Below are 17,799 nucleotides of genomic sequence, written 5' to 3' on the forward strand. Positions count from 1 at the left end.
GTCCCCCTCGCAGTGCGGGTGCAGCGAGCTGTTTGGCTGATGCAGAGCGGAGTGCACGTGCTGGGGTGTACGGTTTAACCATGTCCTGGATGTAGGAAGGGCCAGATCCATTCGCAGCATGGTACGTAATGATTACATTCAGGCAGACTGTAGAATACAACCTCTCTGGACAATTTATATACTTATTGAAAACAAGCTACAAAATGTAACACCTTGGAAAATGTCGTTTAATACTTTTTAATAGCCTTCATTTTTGCTAAATTGATTTATCAACTTTTAATACTTTTTAAGGCCCCGTGGACACCCTGTCTTATAAAAATCTTCATACATATTGTACACATGGTAACATAAGAAATAGTTACTGTAGCACTTTTGAATTGATTCTTGCCTAGGCAAACTTGGAAAAGCTCCTGAGCTGTCAGAGTCCTGTTGCAGTCTGCCACCTCCTGGCTGGTAGAGGGAACTGCACTCACTGCCTAGAGAGAAAGCAGGTGAATAAAAATCAGCTAAAAAGAATAAACCTTTCTATGAATTTGCATTAAGTTCAACTCCGTAATAGTTAACTTTAGACCACCATTGATCTAACCTGACTGTTAACCTGCCGGGTGATAGATGTCATGTCTTGGTTGGAGCTGTGTTTATCTGCTGAGGAAGCTTGGCGATAGTTTGGCTTGGTCTCTGAGATATTACTGCTCTCCAGGTCGCTGATGCGGACTGAAGGTGGATCAAGCCCTTGAGAGGGAACAATGCACATGTCCACATCTTCCACCCCTTTTTCCAGCTGTCTAATAACCAAAAAAAAGGTCTTACTTTACTTTTCATTCACAAAATCTATGACAAAAAAAAAGACAACTTATGAGACAACCTACCTCTCTTTTTGTTTCTGTAGGCGTGTATGTCTGAGCTGTACGATGAAGTCGCTGTAAATCTGTCGCTGCCGCTGCCTCTGCTTCTCCTCTTCATCAGTAAAGGCATAGTTGGTGTCCACATAGCTATAGCGGTGTACACCAGTGAAGATGGTCCTAACCACGATTAAACACAAAGTCTTTATAACTGGAATCTTTAACAACAAAATGACAATTTGCTGCTATAGCAATTAGCCCATCAAATCTAGTTTTAGAAACCAAATTCAACATTTAATTATTGTTCTGATTATCTAAATAATATTTAATTTATAAGGTTTAAAAAAAAAAATCTCCAATATGTAACATTTTTGGAAGTTTGATTTGCTGTATTTGAACGTTTCAAACACATACGACAATTTGGCTGTGAAGTAGAGTTTCTTGAACCTCTACCTGTACTGTTGGTGTGTAGAGGCAGGCCTGATACTCATGGCTCGGTCATTAGGAAAGGCCAGGAACTCCTCAGCCCCTGTGTTTTGACTCCTCTGCCTGCGATGTTCATGGAGTAGTGTTTTGCCGGCGCTGAGGACAGCATTCGGCACCATCTCACGACAGCGAGCCAGGTCACTTGACCGAACGTGAGGGAGTGATCCAGTTGGATTAGTCACTGCTGGAGTGATGCCTGTGAAGCCATTGAAGCAGGACAAGAACATTTTTCAAGATAATTTTCATAAACATACTTTTCGAGTGTCAAGAAATAACATGGGAAGAACAAGACCAACAACAATTTCAATGGGATTTATCCTTCGATCGATACTAACCAGGATTCAGATGAGGGACAGGCTGTGTGGTCTCATTGCAGCAGACAGCGGACAGGTTTAGAGTAATTGTGTGGAAGCTGTGAAGCTCAAGTTCATGAACAGAATCAGCAGTGATGCCTTCTCTCTGAACAGCAGGACCCAAGACATCTAGCTTCTGACACACCTGAAAGCTCCCTTGCTGCCGTGCAGTGAAAGATAAGACCACATCCTAAGGAATGCAACAGAAAGAAAAAAGGTTCCCAAATGTGATGCTCCACTTTGATTCTATAAATGAGTAATGGAATCAATCGTAATCCTTACCTGGCATTGTCCAGGAGCAATAGTCCCAGAAGAGGGCTTGGTGGAGAAATGTGCACACTTTTGGAAGCGGAAATTGACAGGAAGTTGAGGACAGAGGTTCTGAAGCACACACAGCAGGTCCACACGTTGACCCAGCACACAAGTGAGGAAATCATATCTATGAGAGGGACTGGGCACCAAACACACAGGCAGTCCAGAGCCTGTCACTGCCAGCTCCACACTGCTTTTACCTAAAGAGACCAAGAAAAGATCAGTGTGATCCATCTTGAATCATCAGTTAATGTATTAATGGATAATGTTGATTTAGTTATGTGAACTGTGTGTGTCCATGTGTATTGTGAGTACCATCATGGTGAACGAAGCCATATCTGCTTCCTAATGACTCAAACAGCAGGAAGAGACAGTAGTCTTGTCTGCTGGTCCAGTAATCAAGCTTCTTCTCTTCCCGTCTGCTAAAAAAATGGTTGTGAAACAGTGTGCAGTTCAAAGTAGAAGAGAGGCCACGCCCCCTATTGTAGCGTGCTCCTCGTTAGTATAGTGGTCAGTATCCCCGCCTGTCACGCGGGAGACCGGGGTTCAATTCCCCGACGGGGAGGTACAATTTTTCATTTTCTACACCATAATAGTAACTTTTGTTATGTTTTCAGACATAATCACAGACTATTTACCTCTTGCATTGAGGGCTGAAGCACACTGACACAGTGGTTTTTCCATACGGTCCCAGTCGGCCCTGTTTGGGAACACACACCAAGACCTGAGAGACGTCACGGGTGGCTGAACTGCTCTTCTGCATTCTCTCCAGCAGGGCGGCGTCTGTGCTCTTCTGGAGGTCTGTTCCCTACACAGCCATCACAGTAGACATAATCTTGATTAAACACAATATTTGCTGATTGGCACCAACTTTCCCTGATGGAATTACTCACCACCTCAATCCCAGCAGCCGTATCCTGCAGCAGGCAGACCCAGTCACATGCCTCGGGCGCATTATTTCTCAGAACCACATTCTCCACATGGGACGTTCCAAAGTATACAGGTCCAAACCACAGACAAGAGAGTGGATTGCCCTACAAAACACAAGAGAGTAAAGTATCTTAACAGGAAAACCAGTAAGAGGGGGAAAGCAACAACGATGAATGGAGTATCAATGATAGGAACAATACAGATTCCACTTTGACTGAATTACCTTTTGGTCAAAAACCTCAAGATGCTGTTCCACCACCTCAGCCTTTATGTTGAGAACTACAGCAGAGCAATTCTCCAGTTTCACCCTGGAAAAAAAGGAGGGTTAAAGGCAGGTAGAGTACAAGTGCACAGTGGATACTCAAAGAACAGTATTTGGCCACTTTCTGAGAAGTGATTTTATAAAAAATCAAACCACCTTGAAATTGTGACGAAGCATTTAGTGTCCAATCCCTTGATATTCTATGTGTTCACAGGTATGTTGGTGTAAATGATTTCTTACATAGCCTTTTCATCAATGTGCCTTGGTCTGTCTGTGCGCAGCTCCACTTTAAGCCACTGGGTGGCACCAGCTGCTATGACTCCACTGCAGGGTGAGAGTTTGACTGAGGCGTCTCCACTGTACTGAACCTGGAACACACCTTCAATGCACACAAGAAAATAAATACAAATAATCTCATGGAGTATTTTAAGAAAAGAGTACATACTACTTGAGAGAGTTCATGTGTTATAAGAGGTTAACAGTCTATACCTGGCGGGGTATTTTCTATAAACAGGTCACTGCATTTATGAAAATGTACAGAGTATCTGCAATCTTTTAAGTATAAATGTTTTGAATGTGAAGACTTTGTAATACTTCTTAGGATAGAATAATAGTATAACTATGGCAAAATAAATGTGATGGGTCATGGAGTCTATGTTTTGAAGAAATATAAGGTTACATACTTAGATTAGATGAAGAATTAATGAAATGCTTAATTTACCAGGTGCTGATCCCTGATTGGTTATTTGGTGCTGTTTGCTGATCAACCGACTGCTTGCAGCAATACACCCAAAGTCTAGCACTGAGTCCATTTGGAAGGAAAAAACCCTGGGAAACCTGGAGGAGCAAGGCGTTAAAATGTCAAATGAATGCATGAACATGTGACACGCAAAGTGTTTGGTCCTTCAGCTCCCTTACCACATCAGTGGAATTTTGATTGTTTCTACATCATCTATATGAATCAGAAGGCAGTCTCTGACCTCCTCCTCTTCCTCTGGAGTAAACTCCAGCAGGCCGCTCACAGACAGACCTGGAGCCACCACCTTGGCCAAGGTTGATGCTGTGAACTTAAACAACTGCCAAAAAAAAGATGGAAAAGATGAGGGAGAAAAGGGCAATAATCACAAAATAACCACATTGGTGACACATTTTGATTTACCATTTAGAGAACATTCTAAAACAGAGATGCACACATCTAACTATTCTAATTAAATGCGTATTCAGTTTACTCAGATAAATTAAATAATTAATAGGACGACACTTTTGGAGTAAATAGAACATACTAAGACACTCTTGTGACAAAAAAAAGCACAATGTCAGTAAAATACATTGGAAATTCTCCTGGATACCATAATGACAATTATATCATACATTATTATTATTGTTATGATAGACGGACAGACAGATACATTTGGTAAAATTAGCATCATGTATTGCACGAGATTTTAGCTAGTGTAACAGCAATTAAGCTAATGTTAGCAAAATGATGTGGCCATTGTTACGTCATTGTTATAATAGACATTTATAACTATATTACTATTATTAGATAGACAGATAGATAGATAGATAGATAGATAGATAGATAGATAGATAGATAGATAGATAGATAGATAGGTAGATAGATAGATAGATAGATAGGTAGGTAGGTAGGTAGATAGATAGATAGATAGATAGATAAATAGATAAATAGATATAGATAGATAGATAGATAGATAGATAGAAGTAATGGGAATTAGCTAACATTAGCATAAATTCGGCACGTGGTGTTTGCTAGTGGTAAAAAGCAATTAGCATGTAATTAATAGGTGGACAATTTTAGAGTAGGTAGAACATACTAAGACTCTCTTATAACAATGCAAACTGTTTAAAAAAGGAGAAAGGGAAATAACTTATATGATGGTTGAATAGACCTTAGGAAATGAGCTAATATTAGCATAATTTATTGAAGAAGTTTTAGCTAGCTCAAACCGAATTTAGCTAGCATAACGGCATTGCAACTAAGCTATCGTTGCGTCATTTTAATTGAATTTAGTTATTTCGTATAGCTTAGCTTGTAAATTGATACAAACAAAACATATGTGTTTACTTTACAGACTGTATGCGTTTGCTTTACCTTTAACCCAGGCTTTTCAAACCTTATTTTCGTCGAAGCTTTTCCAACATTTGTTGCCGTGACGGTAGTCTTGTAAATCTGTCCGACTTTCACGTCGTTGAACTCGACACAGCGTGGGTCAACTCGAACACAACTTCCAGCCATGATATCACTTCACATGACAGTACTACTGACCTACAGACGTCACAAATGTATTCTCATTAACGTAACTTACATTTAAAATAATTATCGTGCAGTTTCGTCGAATTGCTGGCTTGCATACCGATAGTCAACTTTACTGTTGCTAGGTGAAGTGAGACTCAGGTGGTTTCTAGGCGACCAGTGCGACTCTAGTGGCAGCGCGTGTGCAGGTGGAAGGTGCAGCTGTTGAAAGTGGAGAAACAACCTTACTGAGGTGGAAGAATTACTAAAATCTCTAAAATGGAAATACTCAGGTGATAGATAGATATACTCAAGGAAAGTAGAAGTACAACATTGTATTTAAGTACACTACTTGAGTAAATGTACATACTTTCCACCTTTGCTTAGAAATCCAAAGTACCTTAGGTTTTCAGGATTGTCAATACAGATTATGATCATAAAAAATGCTCAGCTGTTTAAAAAAAATATATATATAAAATGTCTCAGCCCCTTTGTCAGCATTTATCTAATGGTATAACAATGATTTTAATGATGAAATCAATTTAAAATCTCATATTTGGAACCAAAACTAAGAAAATCTTTATATTGAAGCTACATTTCTCATTATATTAGGTGTTATTAACTATAGTTATCATAGATTTTCTTTCATTTTCTCAATCAACTGTACACAGATATGGAGGAATCGAATCAACTTCTAATCGTCAAACATGATGACATTTCGACACTGCATTTAAGAGCAACTACACACCACCCTGTGAGAAGCGTGGGGGACAGTGCTTGGCTCAAAGGCATCTCGGCAGGCACCATGAGACTATTCGAAAGTCTGTACTTAGTCTGATCGGGGACTTGAACCAGAGGCCCTCCGGCTTCCATTCAAATCTACACGTTTTACAACACAGCAAATCATTTACATATAGCATTCCGATAATTAAAGCTTACAATAATATTAAACCAAGGTTTTCACAAAGGTAAACTGGTTGATATAGTTGATTTTATTTATTAATAAGAACAAATGTGTTCCTTGTAATGTTACAAAAATATAACTGAATATTGTTAGTCAATCTAATACCACAGAAAAATTATTAACACCAACTTGTGTAAGACTAGTGTCTTACCTTTCTGATTGAGAACAAAATAATATTTATTAATTTAAGTAATTTATTAGGACATAGCTCCAGGGCTCTCCCATATTTCATCTTCATAAATATTAGAGGTAGGTGTGATTCTATCTGTGTCCATCAGATGGAGGCTGATGCAGTCTTTGACAGTTGACTCTTCACCAACAGGAGAAGGAGACACAGCCCTGTCCTTTTCTGTTGGCTTTTCCTTCCTCACTTCCTGCTCTTCAATTGGGATAACATGTGGGACTTTTTCCTTTATCCTTTCCTTATTCTGAGGTCTGCTTTCCAGGCCGAAGAAGTTGTTTCGGACAACATAACGCACACACTGCAGGAGGACATTCCTTTCGTGGCGGATATCTGCAGCCAGAAGCTAGAAAATAGAGAGATTTGTGAGGGCTGAGAAGATGCATTATCTAGACAATTTTACATTATAAATCCAGTGAAATATGCTTATATAATCTTACCATCTCAAGTAAAGTGGGACGACGTGCCTGCGGTATATCTTGGTACCCTCCTCTACCCCCCCTGCCTCCTCGTCCTCTGCCCCCTCTTCCTCTTCTGTTGTTATGTGTGTGATGGGCGTTGTTAGGATGTGCATCTTTGTGACCCTGTAAAGAGGAGCCCGGGCCTCTCGAGGGTCCTCTATCCTTAGGCGGTATTGTGTTTAGGAGAGCCTGGTTTTCTTTCACAAGGTCTTTAGCTCTTTTAATAGGGGTTTCTGCAACAAGAGGACAAATATTATCAATATATTTTTGTGTTTTTCCTGTGACATGCAATTCCATAATATGTGCTTTGCCCATGAATGTATATACACCTCCTCTGTCAACAGAATAAAACCAAATGACCAATAATAAAGCTAGTCTTGGGTCAAATTCAATTACTATCTGTGATTTAATTACTCATGACAAAATATTTGTTATTTAAATATAGTAGAGTAAGCAGTTTTTTAAAGTTGTTTTTATGTGCAGATTGAGGATGTTGGTAAACGTACCTTCTGGTCCCTCATCACTTTCACTCATGGAGCCGTAGTTGGCCACCAAGGAGCCCAGAGCGGAGCTCATCTGCTTGGGAGGCACAATGAGGGCACCAGCTTTGGATTGAGGGGCGGGTTCCTCTCGGTCAGAATCTGGAAGCACAGATTAAAATGTACAAAAGTTACCTTTACAGATGTTATTTCCACGGCATCAATATTTTTCATCTATGACGTTATGCACAAGGACCTCTTGTGGTTTTGATGATCAGAATTTTTGAAATATGTCTATAATTAACATCAAACCAACAGTCATTTGAATTGGTACCAGACTTCAACAATTAAACAGACGTGAAAAAAAATGCACAATAACATATTTCCACTGACTGTTAACAGTGTTGTTTGAATACAATACAAAGTACATGTCTGAGTAACTCACCATGATCACTGCTGGCGAGTGCTCCCAGAGGATCCTCATGTCTGCGGGGCTGGGTGAGAGGGGGGGGTCTCTCTGTGGCGCTGCTGTCTGATGGGTGAGGGCCCTGAGGGTGTTGCTCATGGGACCCTCTGTTACCCCAGCCCCGTCCTTGACCTCGACCTCGCCCCCGCCCTCTGCCTCTGCCCCTCATTCGGCTGGGAATAAAAAAATATTAGAGTTTAGATTTAGATACAAAGGTACTGTTGTTTCTTTTTGCAATTACAGAAAAAACAAGAAAGATCCAGTGCGAAATACATAACTTACAAACCAAATTATTAAATATGTACCCAAACTGAGCTGTGTCTAGAACAGCTCCTGTCTGCTCACGCTCATCCATCACTTTCTTCTTCTTGTCAATATTCTGAAGTGTTGGATAATGTCTGGGGAGACACATTAAGACCCAAGTTAAACAACAATCATCATGTCCTGCTGTTTGGAAGTAGATATCATAGGCAAAAGCTATGTATATACAACATTAAAAGTAGCGTAAAAATCTATTTGTGAATACTGACTTGCGCCTCTCCTCTCTCCATTTTGCAATCTCGTCTTCTGTGTCCAACTTGATTCTTTTAGCGCCTGGTGCATGGTTCTGCAGTCAGGATAGAAAAAGACTGATTTCAGCAAAGGAAAATACTGAGTTTCAGATAAACAGCAAGGTGTTACACCTACGTTTTTCCAGTGGATGCTGACTATTTTTTCATGAGCCATGAAGCTGCAGTCAGGAACAGAACACTAGGCAAGAGATGTGATGGAGTTAGTCAGTGAATCGGGAATACTGATTTTCATAAATGACATGTAAGAAAGCAGAATATACTTGATAGATATATCAAATTACCTTCACGTGTTGAGAAACATGTTCATCGTACTTCTCCTGGTTTTTGAAGCTCCGGTCACAAGTGTCACAAAAATGTGAAAACTGTGGCTCTTTCTTATTTTTCTGCTGTGGATTATAGATGGATTAGTTCACAATGTAGAGCAGAATGTATGACAAACACTATTAAGGTCCAGATTACAACGACAATGTTCGAACAGATAGATACCTTTTTCCCATAATTGTTGGGGGCACCATAATTCTGTCCTCCACCTCGATTTCCTCCATGATGCACTCCACGGTTAAAGTTTTGACCTGAAGACAATCCATCAACACCTCCATTTTAATGATGTGACATTCACATGATGGCTCTTAAGTAAATTATGTCATGTTAGCAATTACCCTGATGGGGGTAAGGAATCACATATTGGGCTCAGAGATTGCCCGTTCTAAACATTGGCAGAGTAACACTTTAATACTTTCCCACAGTGTTTTTAGATATTGGTTTGTCTAAGAAAAGTCATTAGTAATAGGGCCAAGTAGATGCATTAACACCTCATCATGTAATAGTTGAATAGTAAATGCTACTCACCATGTGAACGTTTTGATCCATAGTCTCCACGGCCAGATGGAGGACCAAAGCCTGCTCCTGTATGCCACCCAGCCTGGCCCCTGGACTCCCAGGTGGGCTCGGGCGTCTCTCCCCAGCTCCACATGCTGGGGTGGAAGCTGCTGGAGCCGGGCTGCTGCTGCTGCTGGAAGGGCTGGATGAAGTCTGGAGGGGGACAACTGAAGTCCGGCGGAGGATAGTGCCTCGGTTCATTCATACTTCACCCCTTAAATCTTTCGTTGCGTCAAGAGTAAATTAAATTTAGTAAATCTGGGTTTCTCACCACGCAGCTCTCACATGTGCATGTTTTGCTATAGACACACGTACGTCATTTCCGCGAGAGCAGGAAGGGCATACATTTATAACCAAAACAAACAAAATAACAAATATGAGCGATAGCTATCATCCTTAGTGGTTGTTTTGTTAAAATATGCACATGACATACTCTGTTATGCTGTTTTATCTGTGTCAAAAAGCCTAGCTTAAACATTTTAATTCGAAATAACGGTATGTTTGCGAAACTTCTCGCGAGATTAAACACAACTCAATCTCCTGAGGTTGCCAGGTTGAGGAGAAAACGCATGTGGAATTTATTTATACATGATGCTAAGAAGCTGTGAAGCAAATATTCACTGCATAGAGCACTATACGTTGCTTTTTCTAAGACACAGAAGGAAGTGAAAGAGGTGTTTTAAGTAAACTGGGATTTATTTTACACTTTTGATAACATTTCAATTAAATTTAGATTTGCAGCATTAAACCATGCCATTAATGTAAATACATGAGGTATTTTTGTCTATCTTTGAAAAACTTAAATGCAAGGAATACTTTCAAAATCATCTGAAATATCGATTACAAAAGAGAGAGATTTTTTTCTGATTCGGGGGATACCGTCTGAGCGGAAGTGGCAACACAGCAGTTTTCTCCCTCGCGCCGCGTGTGTTCCTCAGAGTGCAGCAGCGTGGTGACTTCGTGAAGTACCTGGAGGCACTCAACTGAGAGAGCGCACACATTTTGCTGCCAAAATGCTCGTCTTATTCGAGACCGCCGCTGGATATGCCATATTCAAAGTATGTATTTGACTTCTGTTTAATGTCACTCAAAAAAACGAGGAATTATTACACATGAGTTAGCATCGGTTAGCTTCACAGCTACTTACCCACAGACTGTGTCGCTTCTTTTCAACTGTAGTTAACGTTAGTGATAGTAAGCAAAATGACAACTATATTTTAAATTGCATTCGACTATATTAATTAGCCAATGTAATGTTTTTGCTTGTACAGGAGTGGTTTAAGTTAAGGCTCAAGCTAATGCACGTTGCCACTCTGCAGGCCTTGTAACCACGTGTGCATGTGGGGACTAGCTTATGTGACTCTACTTGTCAATCTTCAAATACATACTAAACATTTACTTATATATGTATGATGTTATAGGATCAGCATTACATACTGAGAGAATAAGACAACTTAACTAAATATACATTTACAGACCAGTGTTTTTTATACTTGTGCATCTCTCCTAATCTTTATTAATGCATGATTACTAACTGAGAGTTTCTGTGACATTTCAGGTCCTTGATGAGTCCAAGCTGCAACAGATCGATAGCTTGTACAAGGAGTTTGATACTCCTGAAAAGGCTAACAAAATGTGAGTGTTGAATGTGCTTCTAACCAAAGCAAGATGTCGCCATGTTATACATTGTGGCTCAAGTAAATTGGATAAAATGTCTAAATTATTTTTGTTTTTCTCCTGTCAGTGTGAAGCTGAAGCACTTTGAGAAGTTTCAGGACACAACAGAGGCCTTAGCAGGTAATTACATATGTTTTACCACTGAGACCACCAAGTTTAGTGATCATTTAGATAGCGAGGGAAATTAGCCATTCAAAAAAACAATTAACCTTAACACCAATATATATATATATACTCATTTATAAAATGTACACTGTTGCATTTTGGAGAACTGAAGAGACAGTGGTGATGATGACGACATTTGTCTTTATCCTGAAACGCAACATGTGGGTTTTTCAGTCACTACCTCATCTGAACTGTCACTATAGGACTCCTTTAAACTCTTGGCCCACTAAATATACAAATGAGATTAAACTGATGTATTCGTCACTACCACAGAGAACACCAAGTGTAATTATCATTTAAACAGCAAGGGTAATTAGCCATTTTAAAAAAAACACTAAGGAACCTGAATTTAAATTAGACATTTACTAAAATTCCCTTAGGTCATATTAAATTGACTGTTTCCCTGATTTGGATCAGTTTATGTAGTTTTAGTATTTAATGCAGTATTCTCTACCTCTTCCCTACAGCTGCCACTGCCATGACCGAGGGAAAAATTGGAAAGAGTTTGAAGAAATTGCTGAAGAAGGTTGTTGCAAAGGAAGCTCATGAGCAGCTGGCCATCAGTGATGCTAAACTCGGTGGAGTTATTAAAGTAAGTGACTTAACAATCATCTTTATAAATCGGTAGCTAAGTGGTATTATGGCTCTAAAATGTTCTATTTCTCAGGAAAAGATGGAACTGGCCTGTATCCACAGCCCTGTAGTGGCTGAACTGATGAGATGCATCAGGAGTCAGATAGAGAGCCTCGTCACTGGACTCCCTCCCAAGGAGATCAGTGCCATGTCTCTTGGATTAGCTCACAGGTAGATGGCACAAAGATACGATGGTGTATAAATAATGTCGTCGCTGCTTCTCAGCATTCGTCACTACCACTGAGGCATCAATGTCCCTTTGGAAAGATCATAAGCAGCTTGCTGTGTGAAATAACCATGACGCTTCTTGTCTCTGTTTTGCAGTTTATCCCGCTACAAGCTGAAGTTCAGCCCTGACAAGGTGGACACTATGATTGTGCAGGCTATCTGTAAGTTGTATTTTTATACAGTTAACAATATTAAACGATGATTGATATTAGTTTTCACTATCATTTCATTTAAAGTCTGTTTTCCCAATTCATAGTTGAATGGAATATCAGAAATACGGTCACAATCAGACATGTGACTGTTGTGTATTTGAATATGCAGCCAAACGTTTGAGTTTTTTCTCCTCTCTCCAGCTCTGTTGGATGACCTGGATAAGGAGCTGAACAACTACATCATGCGCTGCAGAGAGTGGTACGGCTGGCACTTTCCAGAGGTGGGAAAGATCATCACAGACAACTTGGCCTACTGCAAATTTGTCCGCAAAATCGGTAAGAAAAGAATCTGCATTTAAACTCAATAACACATTTCGGTAGATATCCCTTGCATAGTAAAACTTCCCATATTTTCAACTGTTAGTGATATTATTGCAGGCTGTTGGTTATACATTCCTGAGTATCCTAATGTGTCCGTGTATCTGCAGGTGAACGCACAAACGTGGCCGCCTCTGATCTGTCTGACATCCTGCCTGAGGAAATCGAGGCCGAGGTTAAACTGGCTGCAGAGATCTCCATGGGAACAGAAGTGTCAGAACAGGACATCGGCAACATCGGGCACCTGTGTGATCAGGTATGTGGCTTCCTTACCTAGTTTAACCGTTATACCTATATATATATACACATTTATAAAATGTGCACTGTTGAATTTTGGAGAACTGAAGAGACAGTGGTGATGATGACGACATTTGTCTTTTATCCTGAAACGCAACATGTGGGTTTTTCAGTCACTACCTCATCTGAACTGTCACTATAGGACCCCTTTAAACTCTTTCTTTGGTTATGTGCTGGCAGTTCTTATATAAATCCCATCTCCTTTTTTCCATAGGTGATTGATATTTCAGAGTATCGCGCTCAGCTGTACGACTACCTGCAGAACCGCATGATGGCGATCGCCCCCAACCTGACAGTCATGGTGGGAGAGCTGGTGGGCGCCCGTCTTATCGCACATGCAGGTGAGTCAGAGAGAAGACGCTTTGTGAGAGGCAGCCAAGCTGTGATGATGACGACATATTGTCGATTTCCTGATCATGACTGATGTTTTTAAGTCACTACCTCATCTGAGCTTGTGTTAAGAGGCCCAATGAGCAGGCACTGGTGAGCGCATCGTATTTATTTGTTGATGGTTTTTAAGGTTCCCTTCTGAATCTGGCAAAGCATCCGGCCTCCACGGTCCAGATCCTCGGAGCAGAGAAGGCTCTTTTTAGAGCCCTGAAGACTCGCAAGGACACGCCAAAATATGGTCTCATTTACCACGCCTCCCTAGTGGGTCAGACCACTGCCAAGAATAAGGGAAAGGTAAGCCCAGAAGGTCCCCAAACTGCACTGATTAATAAACATTAGTCTCTTGGTTGGCATATAAACATATGCTGTGTTTTTCTGTCCAGATCTCCAGAATGCTGGCAGCTAAAGCTTCCCTGGCCATTCGCTATGACGCCCTGGGAGAAGACACAAACGCAGAGATGGGAACAGAGAACCGAGCCAAGCTGGAGGCCAGGCTGCGACAGCTGGAGGAGAAAGGAGTAAGTCAATCTAAAATTGGTCATGAATGCATACACTTTTTGAAAAAGGATGTATACTAAATGTTTCACATATTTCCTCAGATGTTCTACTTTCATTCTTGCCCTGCTACTTAAATAAGTAACCATTTGTGTCTTTTCTTCTCAGATCCGAAGGATTAGTGGAACAGGCAAAGCAATGGCACAGGCAGACAAATACCAGCACAAGAGGTAAATAATCCAAAGTTTTCTTTAGAAAAGATTATATTTTTCCAGTGAAAAGTGTTAAATATCTCTTTTTTTTATTGTCTCAGTGAAGTGAGAATGTACGATCCATCTGGCGACTCAACTATTCCCTCCACATCAAAGAAGAGGAAGTTTGAAGAGGTGGAGGAGGAGTCTGAAGCGCCCGTAACTCCAGCGGTTAAATCCAAGAAGGCCAAAAAGGAGAAAGTAGTAGAAGGTGGGTGGAACAGGAATCAGAATACCTTTATCAGTCCCACAGAGGGGAGATGTGCAGCGTTACAGCAGGAAAGAGCCACAGACAGCTTAGTGTTGCATATCTTACATGCGTTAAAAAAGTACTAAGTTATAATATAATAAACGATATGCTAAAAAAAAAAAGATAAAGTTACATAATTTACAAAAATACAGATCAAATCTTGATGAACCTTATCTTGTGGTTTAGGCTCCAAAATAGAGTTTATGATGCTCAATATCTTGTCTGCTTGTTTGGTAGAAGAAGCAGAAACGTCAGCAGCAGCAGAAGAGACGCCGAAGAAAAAGAAGAAGAAAAAGGACAAGAAAGAAGAGGAACCTGAAGCGCCGGAACCCGTAGAGGAAGAAATGGCCGTAACAGAGGTAAGAGTCTGTTTGAAATGCAGACTATTCATTAGAGGTTTGAGTGTTCCAGCGTTTGACTCTGTTCTTCTCTCTCCAGTCGACAAAAAAGAAGAAGAAGAAAAAGAAGGCAAAGGATGAAGATGATGAGTGAAACAAGTGGAGAGTGTATATATTTTCTTTCTTAGGTTTTATGTCATTTTAGTTTTGTGTCATACATTTATTTTCACAAGGGCAAAACTGTAAAGTGCCTGTTTCTGGACATGAGAAGAGTTCCTGTTGAAGAATCCTTTGATCTCCCTTTTTATACCTGACTAGGATATGATATGAAATCAGTGTATTCCAATACGTTTCTAATCCTCTATCCTTTATGGTTTTATGGTTTTTATTTGTCACACATCAATATCAGAACCAGTGCAGAGCAACGAGTGGATGAAAGATTCTCCCATTCCATTGTAGATAGATATTTTTGTCTGAACCTCTGCCTGCCCTGCTGAAATAAACATTTTTTTGCTCAAATTGTGTGTATAATGTCGTGGTATGAATATAAAAACATAATTAAGATTATTCAATGGCAAAAGTAAACTGCAGTAGGTGATTTTAGTTTATATCCAATTTTGTAATAGAATTACTACTTAAGAAAAAATGTGTCTCCCTTTTGCCAATGAAAGCATGTAAGCAGGACCCTAGTTAACTTCTAACACTAGGATGTGTTTACCTCCGCTATTCTGGTATTACCAGGAGCTAATTGTGGCTTGTGGTAGTTTATGGAGCTGGCAGTCGGAAGGCTGATTTAAGCATGCCACAATTAGAAATTAATTTGCATAGAATGGCTAACAAGTGGAAATACAACATGATATAGGGGTACGACTTGACAATAAGACTACCCTTATAAAGGAGTCATAAAGGGTTTATAATTAGGTTGTAAACACTTTCATTGAACCATTTTTAAACCAGTTCTAACGGTTTTCATACATAATCACAGGCTCACTATTTGGCAAGAGGACTAAGCGAGACTAAATCCCTGAAAAAGAGCCAAATTAGACCAGGCCGAATATGGGAAAGGTGACAAAAAAGCCCATAACTTGAGAATGACCTCTCTTATCCTCTTCAGATTTGCTGAGGTATGAACCAGGTAGCTGTCCTACATCACCAAATAGTCAGACAATTATTTAACTAAAAAAATACTGAATTATAGTCCTGTAAACTTAGCTTTAGTTTAGACGGAAATTGTACTTTTTGGTGATAGGAACATAGGACTCCATCACTTTTCTCTCATTTATCAGAAAAACAGAAATCCCTAAAAAATATACCATTACTGAATTGTCTAGGGTACTATTGAACACTAACCAGTAGTTGGAAATATCTGGTACAGTTCTATTGCAAATGAGATTTCTTTAGACATAGGCCTACCTCTTCTCTCAGACAGTCAAATTCCGAATGGGGGACAAGTGGCACAATAGCTTATAAATTAAGAATGCTCACTCTGATGGTCATTATATTTGGAGAGGGAAATACCAGGTGGCTGAACTACATCACCAAATAGTGAGAATAAGAGTAACTCAATACAATCAAGTGTATTAGTTCTAAATTGCCTAGCCTCTAAAACATAGGTGTAAATAGTACAGGTTTTATTGAAACTGGAACCTTAATTCAAAATACAGTATACAAATCATCAAATAATTATGTGAGAGGTCAAGTATATCAATACTAGAATATGATGTTAAATGTCAGGTTCCTCAGAAACGTTAGGGGACACATTTTGACATTCTGCACAGCAGGTACAGAACTCCGTACAGGGAAGGCCAACCGAGAGGCACTGGCACTTTCCACTCTCTCCACACTTTGCATCTTTGCAATACAAGTGAGTAATGTCTCTCACTTCTGTAGGTGCTGGGGTTTTTGTAAATAGCACTGGTTGAATGGCCCCATCTCTGACAATCCACCCCTAGCCAACAGGACTCCATAACAAGGGTTTAGGTTCGGGCTGTGACACCATATCGCTGTCTGAAATATTGCTCTTTACACACGTTGTTGAAATGCATCCTCGGGTAGCGGCAGATTTTCCGAGGCTGCATCTGATGTTGATGCAATTATGAACCTCAGTTCACCCAAGTTTGGGCAAATCAGTCCAATTTCCTTTTTTCCATACATATAGCAGAAGCGCAAATTCTCTTGCGACTGGCAAAGACTCTTCCAAGCTGACAGAGAGTCCAAAATGGGCCAGATCTTTGAGCTCGCTGAGATGGGTCTTGAGTTTGTTGAATGCTGATTGTCTTTCCTATTCTGTACAAACTACTTGTTCTACACCCGCTGTGCAGAATGTCAACATGTGTCCCCTAAAGTTTCTGTGGAATCTGACATTTAACATTCTATTCTAGTATCTATATACTTGACCTCTCACAGAATTATTTGATGATTTGTATACTGTACTTTGAATTAAGGTTCCAGTTTCAATAAAACCTGTACTATTTACACCTATGTTTTAGAGGCTTGCAATTTAGAACTAATACACTTGATTGTATTGGGTTACTCTTATTCTGACTATTTGGTAATGTAGTTCAGCCACCTGGTATTTCCCTCTCCAAATATAATGACCATCAGAGTGAGCATTCTTAACTTATAGGCTATTATGCCACTTATCCCCCATTCGGAGTTTGACTGTATCAGAGAAGAGGTAGGCTAAAGAAATCTCATTTGCAATAGAACTGTACCAGATATGTCCATACAACTACTGGTTAGTGTTCAATAGCACCCTAGACCATTCAGTAATGGTATATTTTGTAGGGATTTCGGTTTTTCTGATAAATGAGAGAAAAGTGATGGAGTCCTATGTTCCTATCACCAAAAAGTACAATTTCCGTCTAAACTAAAGCTAAGTTTACAGGACTATAATTCAGTATTTCTTTAGTTAAATAATTGTCTGACTATTTGGTGATGTAGGACAGCCACCTGGTCCATACCTCAGCAAATCTAAAGAGGAAAAGAGTGGTCACTCTCAAGTTATGGGCTCTTTTGTCACCTTTCCCACATTCGGCCTGGTCTAATTTGGCTCTTTTTCAGGGATTGGTGTAGTTCTAAAGAACAACCAAAAAAGCATTTTT

At 40.0% G+C, this 17,799-nt stretch overlaps 3 protein-coding genes and 1 non-coding gene across 5 annotated transcripts in view; 2 read left to right on the forward strand and 2 right to left on the reverse strand.

The window, feature by feature from the left end:
• Window positions 1-5,348, reverse strand: part of LOC104958410 (uncharacterized protein CXorf22) — a 29,147-nt gene extending 23,799 nt beyond the window's left edge. The window contains exons 1-14 of the mRNA XM_010786149.1: window positions 5,299-5,348; window positions 4,104-4,261; window positions 3,907-4,022; window positions 3,426-3,564; window positions 3,147-3,231; window positions 2,887-3,027; window positions 2,632-2,801; window positions 2,309-2,415; window positions 1,964-2,193; window positions 1,664-1,871; window positions 1,296-1,524; window positions 870-1,022; window positions 587-785; window positions 389-476 (exon numbers count right to left, since the gene is read on the reverse strand). Of these exons, the coding sequence (XP_010784451.1) occupies window positions 389-476; window positions 587-785; window positions 870-1,022; window positions 1,296-1,524; window positions 1,664-1,871; window positions 1,964-2,193; window positions 2,309-2,415; window positions 2,632-2,801; window positions 2,887-3,027; window positions 3,147-3,231; window positions 3,426-3,564; window positions 3,907-4,022; window positions 4,104-4,108 (1,870 nt within the window). The 5' untranslated portion in view covers window positions 4,109-4,261; window positions 5,299-5,348. The remainder of the gene's footprint in view (window positions 1-388; window positions 477-586; window positions 786-869; window positions 1,023-1,295; window positions 1,525-1,663; window positions 1,872-1,963; window positions 2,194-2,308; window positions 2,416-2,631; window positions 2,802-2,886; window positions 3,028-3,146; window positions 3,232-3,425; window positions 3,565-3,906; window positions 4,023-4,103; window positions 4,262-5,298) is intronic.
• trnad-guc (transfer RNA aspartic acid (anticodon GUC)) lies at window positions 2,487-2,558 on the forward strand. The gene has a single exon. It is a non-coding gene; the product is annotated as a tRNA-Asp (tRNA).
• A 1,062-nt stretch (window positions 5,349-6,410) lies between the features above and the next one.
• Window positions 6,411-9,768, reverse strand: nufip1 (nuclear FMR1 interacting protein 1). The gene is made up of 10 exons (XM_010786145.1): window positions 9,412-9,768; window positions 9,049-9,134; window positions 8,844-8,948; window positions 8,678-8,740; window positions 8,521-8,597; window positions 8,296-8,388; window positions 7,970-8,163; window positions 7,552-7,686; window positions 7,025-7,278; window positions 6,411-6,930 (listed from the first exon to the last, which is right to left on the reverse strand). The coding sequence occupies exons 1-10, from the start codon at window positions 9,644-9,646 to the stop codon at window positions 6,601-6,603; spliced, it is 1,572 nt and encodes a 523-aa protein (XP_010784447.1). The 5' UTR covers window positions 9,647-9,768; the 3' UTR covers window positions 6,411-6,600.
• A 550-nt stretch (window positions 9,769-10,318) lies between these two features.
• Window positions 10,319-15,209, forward strand: nop58 (NOP58 ribonucleoprotein homolog (yeast)). Of its 2 annotated transcripts, none has more exons than XM_010786143.1 (15): window positions 10,319-10,499; window positions 11,000-11,076; window positions 11,186-11,238; window positions 11,751-11,875; window positions 11,951-12,087; window positions 12,241-12,305; window positions 12,498-12,632; window positions 12,785-12,930; window positions 13,186-13,312; window positions 13,492-13,655; window positions 13,745-13,879; window positions 14,025-14,086; window positions 14,170-14,318; window positions 14,595-14,716; window positions 14,796-15,209. In XM_010786143.1, the coding sequence occupies exons 1-15, from the start codon at window positions 10,455-10,457 to the stop codon at window positions 14,847-14,849; spliced, it is 1,596 nt and encodes a 531-aa protein (XP_010784445.1). In that variant the 5' UTR covers window positions 10,319-10,454; the 3' UTR covers window positions 14,850-15,209. The 2 variants fall into 2 exon arrangements, with proteins under 2 accessions (XP_010784445.1, XP_010784446.1); XM_010786144.1 differs by having other exon boundaries at window positions 14,598-14,716.
• The last annotated feature ends 2,590 nt before the right edge of the window (window positions 15,210-17,799 follow it).

Source organism: Notothenia coriiceps, unplaced genomic scaffold, assembly GCF_000735185.1.
Source record: "Notothenia coriiceps isolate Sejong01 unplaced genomic scaffold, NC01 NC01_scaffold00028799, whole genome shotgun sequence".
Taxonomy (NCBI): domain Eukaryota; kingdom Metazoa; phylum Chordata; class Actinopteri; order Perciformes; family Nototheniidae; genus Notothenia; species Notothenia coriiceps.

Bases quoted from the DNA above. Each gene is read 5' to 3' on its own strand.
- nop58 (XM_010786143.1), top strand. From the start codon at position 10,455: ATGCTCGTCTTATTCGAGACCGCCGCTGGATATGCCATATTCAAA. The intron at 13,656-13,744 runs GTAAGCCCAGAA...TTTTCTGTCCAG, and splicing joins CTGCCAAGAATAAGGGAAAG to ATCTCCAGAATGCTGGCAGC. The intron at 13,880-14,024 runs GTAAGTCAATCT...TTTTCTTCTCAG, and splicing joins GACAGCTGGAGGAGAAAGGA to ATCCGAAGGATTAGTGGAAC.
- nufip1 (XM_010786145.1), bottom strand. From the start codon at position 9,646: ATGAATGAACCGAGGCACTATCCTCCGCCGGACTTCAGTTGTCCCCCT. The intron at 9,135-9,411 runs GTGAGTAGCATT...GATTGTCTTCAG, and splicing joins TGGATCAAAACGTTCACATG to GTCAAAACTTTAACCGTGGA. The intron at 8,741-8,843 runs GTAATTTGATAT...TCTCTTGCCTAG, and splicing joins ATGTTTCTCAACACGTGAAG to TGTTCTGTTCCTGACTGCAG.